This window comes from Lissotriton vulgaris, chromosome 12, assembly GCF_964263255.1.
Source record: "Lissotriton vulgaris chromosome 12, aLisVul1.2, whole genome shotgun sequence".
NCBI classification, from domain to species: Eukaryota; Metazoa; Chordata; class Amphibia; order Caudata; family Salamandridae; genus Lissotriton; species Lissotriton vulgaris.
Genome location: NC_141700.1, coordinates 357264949 through 357277884, shown reverse-complemented (window position 1 = coordinate 357277884; position 12936 = coordinate 357264949). Strand labels below are relative to the sequence as shown.

The 12936-nt window shown below is 42.5% G+C and overlaps 1 protein-coding gene across 1 annotated transcript in view; it reads right to left on the bottom strand.

The window, feature by feature from the left end:
* Positions 1-6559: 6559 nt before the first annotated feature.
* Positions 6560-12936, bottom strand: part of NETO2 (neuropilin and tolloid like 2) — a 364319-nt gene continuing 357942 nt past the window's right edge. The window contains exon 9 of the mRNA XM_086945126.1: positions 6560-11782. Within this exon, the coding sequence (XP_086801252.1) occupies positions 11199-11782 (584 nt within the window). The 3' untranslated portion in view covers positions 6560-11198. The remainder of the gene's footprint in view (positions 11783-12936) is intronic.

Sequence of the window (12936 nt, the reverse complement as noted above, 5' to 3'; positions counted from 1 at the left end):
GTGGTTGTAGGATCACTCTCCTTGGTGTGAGGAGTCCCATATGATGAACAGGGCAGAACTGATCGAAAACTGATGGGTACCTTCACAAATGTGGAGATATCCTTGGGCACTTGATTGATTTTTCTTTTGTGCATCGTTGTCTTTCTTTGACAGTCAGGCCTAATTTAATAGTTTTTCCTTTTCTCAGACCTACAATCACTTTTTTGTGTATTTACAGTTCATATGGGGAGTGTGATTGTACGTGGTCTTTAAACTTTCCCTAGGACCCCCTCTTTAAAATGTTTGTAACATGAGATTACAGCTCCTCTGTTGGGGAAAAAAGGAAGGGGTTAAGTTATTCATGATTTGGTCGCTTTGTGTGATAACGTGAGCGATACTGCGGGGGGACTTACCAATCGGAAGTGCTTGTAATGACTTGGTCAATGGAAGGGGAGTCGCAGAGCGTACTCGACCGGCACAGTCACCTTTAGGAAATGAGGAATGAGAGAGGTTTTAGAACCGTCTTCAGAGTATGCGCTCCGTGAATTTAGTCAAAAGGCAGCAGTGCTTACCGGTTCCAGGGACAGAAGGTGAATAGCAGTATTCTGTCATTCCCAAGTCGGTTGTTCACAGTAGTGGCGCCTCGACTTCACTTAAGGGGGAAGGGCTATGGTTGCTGGTAGTTAGTTGGTGCAATGGGGCAGTGAGTGAAAGGGAAGAAGGACTAAGAATTGCTAGTCCCTTGCTTCCAAGGTCATAGAAGGAGGACTGACGGTGCAGAGGGGGGAAGAAGGAAGGATGGAATAAGAGTTGCAAGTCCCTGGCTATCCAAGGATATAGAAAAGGGACTACCAGTGGGTGCATCCATTGGAGTATGCAAGGGAGTGTATAAAGGGTTGGTGCATTAGCAAGGAGAAACCTGAGTGACATATCATACATTTACTTTTCTGGAATGATTTTTAAGCATAAGTGTAAAGAATAACAACAACAAGGCAAAGATATGCAAGGAGATTCTATGTTAGTGATGTCCAGTCCATGAGACGGTTAAGCCCTGTATTAAGGCTGTCTGTTTTCAATATCCATTTTAGTTCTTCTTTGTTTAGTATCCTTGAGATGTCACCTCCTCTAGGAGGTAATTTTCTCACAGCGATAATCATCCAACGATTGTCATTTTCAGAGTGTCCATTCTGCTCAAAGTGTTCTACCAGTGGTGCATTTGGCGTTTTGCATCTGATCCTGCTCCGATGTTGAGAAATTCGCAGTCAGATCTTCTGAGTAGTTTGTCCCATGTATATTTTGTCGCACTGCTGCCTTTTGACTAAATTCACAGAGCGCATACTGTGAAGAGGGTTCTAAAACTTCCCTCACTCCTCATTTCCTACAGGTGACCGTACCGGTCAAGTACGCTCTGCTACTCCCCTTCCATCGACCAAGTCATTACAATCACTCCCAATTGGTAAGTCCCCCCGCTGTATCGCCCACGTTACCACACATAACGGCCGGTTTCATGAATCACTTAACCCCCTCCTTTTTTCCCCACAGAGAAGCCGTAATCTCAACCACCTCCTTTCCTTCCACGGAGCAATTTTCATGTTCCCCTGCCCTCGGTAAGCCAATATTGCCCGCCGTGTACGCCTCCCTAATTCAACACACAACTTAATTCCAAGCTCTGCACCTTCTCCTTTAATTCTCACACTAGTGCGGTTCCGTTTGTTTTAAATGTACCAAATTGTTCTGTGATATTTCAGCAGCGCCGTATTTGTAATTTTAAGTTCCTGTTGTTTTAAATGTACCGAATTGTTCAGTGATACTTCAACAGCGCCGTGGTTATAATTTCAAGTTTCCTCACGCCAGCGTGGGCCTTTTAAATATACAATGCACAAATGTTCTTCGATAATGTAATAGACTGAATAACTCACTCTAAGTGGGAGGTACAAAACAATATCTGATTAAGCATATCTACCACGCTTGCGGAGTATGTGCCATGTTCAATATAATGGATCATGTATTATTGTGTCTCCTTGATTGAAAAAGCAATGATATCCTTGTGTTCGCCACTGCTGGCTTCCTTCGATCTTACTCACGATGCCGTGTAATCGCCCACAGTACCATCACGCTCCACCAAGAGTGGCTCACCACAGACGGCAGCTGACCCGTGTATCATTTGTTTAGTACAATTTTCACTGTTAGCACTGCCGGCATGCTTCGATTTTACTCACAACGCTGTGTAATCGCCCGAAGTACCATCACGCTCTTCCTGGAGTGTCTCACCACAGACGGCAGCTGACCCTTGTATCACTTGGTTAGTACATATTTCATTGATAGCACTCCTCTCCCTGAGTCACTATTTCAACTGCTACTGGTCATTGCTCAGGTACCTTAATAACAGGGCCACTATAAGTCCAGTATCCTGATAATGTCTACCTTAATTGAATGCACAACCTTCTATCTGCCCTTCCCACCACATCATCTTGTTTATCCAACTAGGCCCTTCACCACTCTGTTAACTCACAGACCTATGCATGTCCTCTTACTGAGTCACGTGCTGCTTTGTCTTCATTGACTCCATGTATGATGTAAATTCCTAACTTTTTGCTCTCTGTATTTTCCTTCCTTTACTTGCTCCCCTAGGCGTATGAGGCTCTAATTACTCAGGCATAATAATTTTGTCCTGATGATGATCCGCTTATTCCCTTGCTGGATCGAAACGTCGTTGACACTGTAAAAACACTGTATACATTAAAACTTTGTGCATTTTTGCTGTAAAGGTGTATTTTGTGATTTGGTCTTGTAACACTGTTTATTCCATGTGTGCAATAAACCCCAGTTTTGCCTAAGCCCTTTCTGTTGTTCCTGTTTCCCCCTTGTTTTGTATTCTATTGGCTAAGTTGGGCACAGGCTTGTGTCCCACTTTATGCATTTTTGTGTATCATCCTATACATTACCTAACAAGTAAAGAATTGACCTATATCCGGCTGGACATGTCCTTATAATATAGCAACGATTGAGTCTATATTTATTAAATTGCTTACGTATTTCCCTTTCCTGGGGACCACTGTTGTTTAGAATAATTAACTCCCAAGGTCCCTGGGAGACTTTTTTGGGTTCCCTTGTTGTTTCAAAATATGTATTTTAACATTGTGACCAACTCATTTGTTTTATGACTGGAAGCCTCTGTTTCCAGATGCATTTTCTCTAATACTGCCATCATGTTTTTCTTGGTGAGGAATGTGCCACAAAATGGCTGGACCTGAGATAGCAAGATGGTTTGCGTTTGATGCTTTCAGAACCTCTTCTGGGGCCAAAGTGTCCACCTGCCTCTGTTTTTAAGCTCTCTCCTCTCTAGTCATTGTTAGAAGGTAACATTTGATGAGCTCACCTTGAATAGTATTACTCAGGCCCACTGCGCTGCATAGGTCCAGATTACATTTCATACCTTTTGTTTGTGGTGTCAAGCCTCCGCGTGCGTCTCTTGCCTTCAGACACGTACACTATGCTTTCTTGGAGGCAGTTGGTGCTTCACCATCAAAGGGAAAACAGACCTCTTCTCTGATGGTACCAGAGATCACCTATTCTGTCCTGCCACACCACAGAACAAGCGGTGTACCTCCATGCATTTCATTGGCCGTTGCAGAATCCTCTGTATAATACGTTGGTGGCAAGGTCAGGTTCCTTCCTTTAAGTACTCCATTTCCTCTATTTCGTTATTATTCCTCACCTCATCTCAAGGTCAGGCTTGCCCTCTCTTCCTGAGCTGTTGCAGGTGCACTCCATAACACTGGGTGATGCACCCTGGAGGCGGTTCCTCTGTTATAAGGTTTGAACTTGATTTTCTTATCTGTGTGCCACCCAGTTTCAACATGAATTTTCCTGCAAGGTTGATAGGTTGTAGTAAGGGATTTTGCCTTGAAAGAATGTACCAAAAACTCTCAGATTTAGTTTCATCCTGGTTTCAACAACTTCTCAGATATACACTTTGCAAGCTGCTACGCAACACCACCAATGTGTTAAATATCTTATATTTTGTATGGTTCAAGGGTGCCCAAGTTGGTGCTAGGCAGTAAATTGTGCACCAGCGCAGGGGGAAAGGACACGAATGCACCGTATTTTATAAATATGGTGCATGTCTGCCCTTTTACATTGGTGTAGGGCAGCGCAGAAAGAAGACAAGCAGTGCTGCCCTTCGCCAGTTCCCATAAATGAGGCCCTGCATTTGGTCTTTCATGTGCCACTTTTAAAACTATATGCAAGATATATTTGAGCCCATAGACTGGTTCCTACATTGGCGGGAGGGGAAATTCAACATGAAGTTAAGGCTGTTCCGGACACCCACAGAATCCAGGGCAAACTCTGGTATCTTAAAGACCTAACCTTTAGCAGCTGCTGTACCCGGGTTAAGATTTCAGTTTCATGCCTGTCCTCCTTCCAAACACATAGAAAAAAAAGGGCCTATCAGTGAGCGTATTGTTGGAAATTCCACCATGTAGCAGCCAGCATTAACAATGGTTGCAGGGTCGGCTTTACTGATGGAGGCGCCCTGTGCGACAATATCTGTTGGTGCCCCCCCCTCCCCCCCCGTGGCCACCTCTGCCATGGATTCCCTCACTAGCACCCTTTAACAGTACCCCTCAAGTCTCCATAATCACTGTCTCTCAGATTCATTTAGTTTTATAGCACCACTCATACCAGTGTAAGGTGTCAGAGAACTTTACCACACACACATTGCACAGAGACGATCATATGTGTGTAAATCAGTGTATAGGAAATGTTACTTCAGACAGGACTAAATGGTGTAGTGTAGGAGTGACATCATCGATAGTGGTAGGCAATATAGTTTGAGTCCTTATTCTGGAAAAGCACAAATTGAAAATTTGAAACGTATCATTATTGTTAGGGGTTCTCTTTGATAATAGGAATTGGTTTCTACCCAAATAAACCCTTTTCACAAGATTAGGATGATGAAAGACTGAGCAAAAAATCATATAGCGCTAACATATACCTTGCAGTTTGCATGCAGCTCTTTGATGACAGTTAATAGCTCACTGTTCTATGTTAGGATTTTGACTTATAAACGACAAGTAACAACAAAAGGAGGTCTCTTACAGAAGCAGTAACCCACTGACCTATTTACATTATATGCACTTTGTGATCTGCATGGTACACGTTCTTAGCATTTTAACCCTCTGCGCTACCTTAGGATGAGTCAAAACTTCCACTAGACAAAATTCCGGTCTCTTTCCTGGAAGACGATTAATCACCAGAGTTATCTTGACATTTAAAATTATGCCTGAAAATTGCTAGAGGCCAGGAACAGGGCAGCAGGTGTTTTTAAAATGATAATAGACATTTAAATAAATTACGCCCCCACCACAAGTCAACGCCCAATGCGGTCGCACAGATCGCATCGCCCTAGAGCGGGCCCTGAAGGGTTGCCCAGACCAGATGCATACAGGAAATGCAGGTAAAATGGTGATCTCTAGTGGCAGCGGGCATCCCATTACAGAAAACTCAGCCCAATTGTTTAAACTGTGACTATAGAACCCAAAACGTTCCTAGCAAAAATCAAAAGCCAAACTCCCAGAACCCTTTTCAAATGTTTTAATCTCTGATATCACAAAGGTGAAATCTGAGTGATGTCACTTCCACTACCCTGGGAAATCAATATTCATTTTGTCCACTGCCCAAACCCTTGTGTTGAGCTTGGCTCCATCCTGGGCCATATTAGCTATCTGGCGCAGTGTGGCCCGGACTGCACTGCAATGCACCCGTAACTGGATGTGGTCAGTGCAGACCTGGATACTGTGCCAGATTACAGAAAAAGCGATCTCCCCATTATAGGCTTGAACTCTTACCGTGCAAACTTGTGCTGGCTGCAATGCAGAAGTAAGAGATAGAGCTGAGCTCTGAAACTGGGGCCAGGGATACAGCCTCATTTCATTTTAGAAGGGTTCTGCGATCCCCTTTAAGGTGGGTGCAGCATGTGACTGCACCCAACTATCGGAGGGAATCCTGGGGAGTACCTGAGATTCCTGTATTGTCCCAATGAGCGTATGCGGGGGCATACTGACCGTGCACCACCTCATAGATGGCGAATTTACCTATAAAACTCTATCCGTAATATGGCACCCGTGCTTAGGCAAAGGTGTTCCCTCATTTACGTAGGGCCACGTCCTCTAGCAAATTAGTGAACGCCTCCATGGGATCGTATGGGTTCAAATTTTGCACCCATATGATCCATATCACAAATGGGGTTGCACAAGCATCTTTAGTCCTTTCATTAATACCAAAAGTTACAAAAAGTGGACGAAAATGCCCATTGAACATCCGGGACATTTATTTAATCTGGCCCCATGAGTAATAAGGACGATAAAATATCTCTTTCTCCTAGTCCTTCCAGTCCTCCTTTGTGGCCTCCTTGTGCTTTGAAGAAGCTTCAGGAAAGCATTCCATCACTTTATAAACAACCAAAGTAATATATTCCTAATTTTGCAGTAAGTCTCGCCTGTCGTCAATATGTAGTTATCATGCGATCAGAACAGACATATCAATTTTTTGATAATTTCTACTTTTATTCACCGGCTTTAACATTGTGACCAGTAATTGTGAACTGGATTAAGACATTTAATGGAAAACACACTGCTCCAATCAAATAAGAAAAGCAATGTTCTGAGACTTCGATTTATAACTTCATTTTATCAGTACTTTACAACAAATCAGGTTCTTTAGACATCAGTCACGCCATGGTTCGGGTCAATGCGAACATTTCAGCAAATTGGACACTATCAAATCATGGTCAAAACAAAATTACTCTGGGATTTTACATCCTGTTGAGATTGTCATGCCATACATGCCATGAAACAACATCCTGAGGTGATTAAATTAAGTTCACAATCCTTGCAGTGTGGCAATGAAGGCTTATGAAATGTGTCTCAAATACATTAATTGATCCCCAAGGTTCCTTGTTAGATGATCTCAAAGCAGAGGGATATCCAGTGAAAGGTAATGTCCCTATACATAGGAGCAAGACTAAATAGTCCAAGGTTGTCATCTGTTGGTCTGTGAGGGCCAGATTTTTACCAGATTTTCAGGATATTCACATTAAAGTACAATAAGATTGAGTGATATAATCATGCTGACAGTTCCTCGGATCAAAGAGTCTTGGTCTGGGGCAGATCTTTCTCTTACCTGGCCCCCACTTACTGGAATGCTCTTCATGTTCATATACATCAGTTCCCTGGACATTTTAAATTCAGGAAGTGTTTTAATGGATTATTTATGACTGCTGCCAAAATCGTTGTTGTTGGCCCCTACGCCGAGATATCCTGCTCGGGGTGAGTTGCGCGCAATATACATAACAGAAAAATAACATAACAATATTGAAGTTACTTTGAAAATGATGCTTGGATCTGGCTCCCCTGGACCAAAGTTGGACAACCATGAAATGCTGAAAGTTTGGGAATTTATTTGTTTTTTATCTACAGAGACAAATAAATGTTGTTCTCTGGTACCTGCATACAATTGCCAATTTATAAATAATCTGTGTGGTCAGCTGTGCAGGGCTGGTACAAGGAATTTCAGCATTTAAGCAAAGTGGGAAATTTGATTTACTATTGGTGTAAAATGGCACCCGTCAACCGGTTTGCCATTTGTAGATGCTTAGTGATAAGTGAATTAAAATGAAGAGCGATACAACGGCACGGCTCTAAGGCTTCTCGTGTCCTAGATAATAGCTCAACTACACCTGTCTTTTCCTTTGAACTATGGTACTAGTAGTCCTGCACTACCCATTTTACATTCAGGTCTACAAGCATCAAAACGTTCCTTGTAGTCGTGTTCTCTCCATTTTATGTCCAAGACCCCAAGTGCCGGAATGCAAAGAAAAAACATAGACTAGATGAGCTAGGGAGTGATCTACCTGCTATACCGGAGTTTGCCAGATAGGGATGGCGATGAGCCCAGCAAGAAAAGGGCTAATTTCTTTCTTTTAAAAGAGGTTGGTTAAGTTAAGTTGAGCCACATGGGAAGACTGGGGGTGGAGGCGAGGTGTAGGGTAGCAGGTTACAGCACGACTCATCACTTCATTAGGAACGTATCTATTCCTTTCCCCACTATTATTAATGGTGAATGAGTGATGGTTTGAAGGGGAGCAGAAGATCGGGAGGGGCAGAGACGGTGATTGAATGGGGATTTCAGGTGGATGTGACTGTTCTATGTATTTTGAAGAAGACGTTTTTCTATTACCCAGTGGCTTTCAGGTGTAGTTTCTAGCTGGGGATCCGAACACATCATTAACTATGGACGCTATTATACAATGGTTAAAATTATAATATGGAATATAAGGGGCCCGAACTCCCCAGTTAAGAGCCACAAGATATGGAGGGAGGTGAGGGAGCTTTTCCCAGATGTTGTTCGTCTTCAAAAGATGCATTTGAAATCCTCTGAAACCCACCGAATGGAGCTCAGGCTTTATTCTACCCAGTATGTTTCAGCTACCAACACTAAGAACGGCGGGACTTTGACTGGCCTCCTTAAAGACTTCCATTTTGAGGAGCTAAATGTGTTTAGAGACACTTTAGGGGTCTTTACATATATCTAGGATTTTAGCACCTAGGATTGGGTTCAATATTCTTCACATTTATGTCCAAGCAATGGCCAGGAACAATATTTACTCGGCCTTCTGACTAAAAACACAGATTGGAGCCCAAATAGTTTGTCCTGGATTAGTGATTTCAGTCTTGCACTGGACACCCTGTGAATCTCTGGAGGTGGAATTGAAAATAGCAACAGAGCGTCATAGAACTATGGACTCCCTTGAAAGGTCTGCGACAGGCAACCTTGCTGGAAGGTCAGAATGACCTTCTGGCCAGAGAGAAGTCTGTGAAAGCCCTATGTGGTGTAAAATAAATATTCTCTGATTGGGCCAATAAGACTGGCTGACTTCTGGCAAGAAGAATGAAGATATAGGAGGTTTCCACGCAAGTCCCTTCCCTTCTTGGGTATGAGGTGAACACCCGTAGCACAAATGAGGACAAATTTAGGGCTTTTCGAGACTTCTATTTCACTCTGTACTGAGAGGAACCAGTTACACTGGAGGAAGTAATGGCCTTTATTAATGTGGTCTACCTTTCTAAAGTGACAGAGGCAAGCAGTGATAGTTTGGAAGAGCTAATTACAGCTGGAGAGGCTCTAAGGCAATCTTAAGCTTGGATCTGGGGCTTTGCAGGCCAACCAATAGATTCTATAAACAAATCACATCAGAACTAACCCTACATTTAATGACTATATTCAATTACTTCTTACACTCGAAAACAGTATCTTCCTCAATGGTAACAGCATTCACTCCTCTAATACATAAACTACTTAAACCAGGCAAAGCAAACCTACCAATAAGTATAACGCCTACATCGACCTACTGTGCTTTTAAATTGTGTTACTAAAATTTTCACGAAAGTACTGGCCAATAGACTTATGCCCCATTTACTGTATCTCGTTGACCCAGCCAGATCCATTGGGGTGTATTCCCCATTGACAGTCAGTGGACAATACTAGGTGAGTTCTTCATCTAATAGAGAAAGCTAACTTCAGGAGGATACCCCCGGTGATGCTGCCACTTGACACAGAGAATGAGTTTCATAGGGTCAGTTGAATATTCCTTTCTCAAGTCCTGGATTCGATAGGCCTGGGACCGCATATGCAATCTTGGCCATTAGCTAGTTATAAGAAGCCTATAGTGGCACTAAAATGGAGGTCACTGGTTATAATAACAGTGCAAAGGTGAGCTGGCAAGCTCTGGATGATGGTGTCCACGAATAAAATCGACATGAGAACTCAATGAAATGGGACGCAAATATGATAGCCCGTGGCATTCTCTGGTAGAGCACTTTATTGGACAAGGGGTATGTGTATGTTTGTCCTGAATGGCTGAGAACCCTTCGACTTGCCAGTTAACATGTGGGACTAAAGGCTATCATTTTAATACCTACAAAGTAAAAGATGATGTGATAGTGTGACTATCGTGGAAAGTACACTTGGAATGTCGCTTTGCTTGATAACTTACTGGGAGTGTGGGAGGAGGGAAAGGGGCATATAAGATTTCAGTAACTTGGAGCTATATTTTTTTTAATTTGACAACTAGCGTTTAGCAAGCTAAATCTCGGGGTGTGTTATGTCTTGAAAATAAATACCATTTCGGTGGAAAAAAGCGTTTGGGTGATCCTTGTGTTAGGCACCCGGGCATTCTGGGAAATCTGCAGTAGCGGTAGAAGATGAGGAAAAAACATAGGCAGCATGTATGTTCATCACTGTTGTAGTTGAGGCAGAAATGGATAATCTCCAAGGGCCTTGGGAGTTGTCTGCCCTCGGCTTCTGTACTTCTGCGTTACAGGAAGTTGCGAAGACAGATGTCCAATATAAATTGCCCTTTAGCTTCTGCGTTTTTAAAGACCATCTGGCATTTTACGGACACAGGGCCGTCTCACTGGAGGCTAATTTTACTGAGCTACATCAGTAGATTGCAAAGGCCGTGTCAGGCACCCTACGGGAACAGAAAGTGGACAATTTGTAAAGATGAATACAATTCAAAGGCAACAAACGAGTTCACGTATATCTCACAAAGAACACAGCGTGGGGAAGTGGTCATTAAAAGCAGCAGTGTAGAGATGTCTTGAGATGAATCAGACCGAGGAAGCGGCAGGGCACTTCCCAGCCTTAATTGGCACTTACCACAGTCATTCCAGCAGTAATAGAGCACTCACAATAACAAATGTCTGTAAGACTGTATCCAAATGGGGTGCCTACATCTTTAAAAAAAAAAAATCATGTACAGTAGCTCAGCTGTAAAAATCGTGATCATAAAAAAAATCAGCCACGCTGATGCACAAATTAAAAAGAGGATCAAAAGAATTACATTGGAACAAGAAAGAAAACCAAGTTGGTCGCAGTTCACGTCTTTTGAGAAATTGGAAGTGTGACCAGAACTATGTTAACAAGAGTTTAATTTTTTCAATAATGGATATTATTCCCACCATGCAAAAAAAAATCCGATGCTCAATTCAGTGTCTGGTCGAAAGGGGAAACAAGTGGCGGTTGTTCGGATTTTTCTCTCCCTTTCGTTGAAGGATGAAGTATTTAACCCCGGATACAACAAGTTAAAAAATATATATATATATATATTTCAATATATACGGGCATGGAAAGCAGTTCTGTTCTTCAGGAGATGATTAAAAATCCATAGAAATGGATCCCTGTGCGGGCTCTTCACGCCCCCGGACATAGATCTCGCAAGGAATCTCCTCCATCACCCTATCCTCAATCACCTGTTCGGGGCAGTCATGGGTCTGCTTGAAGCTATAGTTGCTTTTCTTGAATGTGCTATTGAAAGTCTTCATGGGCTGAGGTTGTGCAAAGTCATTGCGGAAGGGCAGGTCCATAGAACTGAGGTTGGTCCTGCTCTGCTTTATAGTCGCGGCTGTCTGTGAGCCGCAGTGATGGTCGTGGATGCACCTCGACGACGTGGACGAGCGCCGCATTTTCTGGTAGTTCTCCAGTTCATCGGAGAGGTCCGCCAAGTCTGCGGAGATCTCCTTGTCTCTCAGCGAGAAGAGTTCATAGTGCGGCGGGTCGAAGACTTCCTGGAACCCGCTTTTGTTGAAGGTGGTTTTCCTGGCCATCACCTTTTTGCGGGGCTGTTTGACTTGCACAAAGATCGAAATGATCAGGAGCACCAAAACGATCCCTGAAGAAATACCAATGATTGTTCCATGAGTCTTGGTGATCTGTTCAAATAATCCTGCTTCTTTTTTTTCTGTGGAAAAAAAAAACTTTGAGTCAAGGCACTAAAACAGTATTATTTATTTATCTATTTTCATTATTTGATAAACTAATCACCTAGATCCAGAGAGCAATAGAGAACACATCACAGGGAACTTATAATTGTAGCAAACACAAGGTTTTTTGGTAACACCCCTCATCAGCCAGGCTAGCTTGAATCCAGTGACAAGGCGAGGTAAGGACCCATGTCTGGGCATACCATGTCAACTTAGGGCGAACAAAGCAAACACAAGTTTTTTGGTATCATCATTCAGCAGGGGCGTCTCAAACATGAGATGCTGTACAGAGAACTGCATGGTGGCTGGGGTCAGGTCAAGATACAGAAACTTGGATGTGATGAAGAGGAGGATGAGGACATATATTTGATACTAAAAAGATGATTTTTTACATTAGACAATAATATGTACAATATTTACAGTATGCCACTAATCGTATGTATTGTTTCAGGCACATGGAAATGAAAAGATTTCCACAGGCTCAAAACAGTAATTTTGATAAGTGCCAGAGTTAGAATTCAGGTGTCCGAAAACAAAGGCAAGAAATAAACCTCGACCACACCCAAAAGTTACCATCCCAGCAAATTAACCGATGAACTGCATCCAAGAATTAGAGGTTTTAAGCTATCACAATCACACATATGAATGCAGTTACTGGATTCTAATGTCATTCATTCATTAATTCATTTTGCCATTTATATTGCACTAAAATCAATTGGCATCCAATAGCTCAATACATAAAGAGAATGCTGAAAGTCAAGGTACAAATATAAATATCAGGCTAGACAAATCGATTAAATTGTTTGGTTCGGATGATCGGAGGGCTCGTTATGGTAAGATAGCTATTTTAATCTCAATTTATTTGGCCAGTGGAAGCAAGGGCAACCTAGCCAAGACTAGCAAAATATGTTGTCTTCTTTTAATTTCAACATGTGTCCTAGCAGCAGAGTTCTGTTTTTTTTAGCAATCTGACTATTACATTATTGGACATATCTGTGAACTGAGCATTACAATAGTCACACCTTGATCAGCGTATTGCCCTGGCTATCCTTGCTCGGTGTCCTTCAGAAATAATAGGATGCAGTCTCTTGAAATATATTCAGCAGTAATTGCAACTCTTGGAGAAACTATT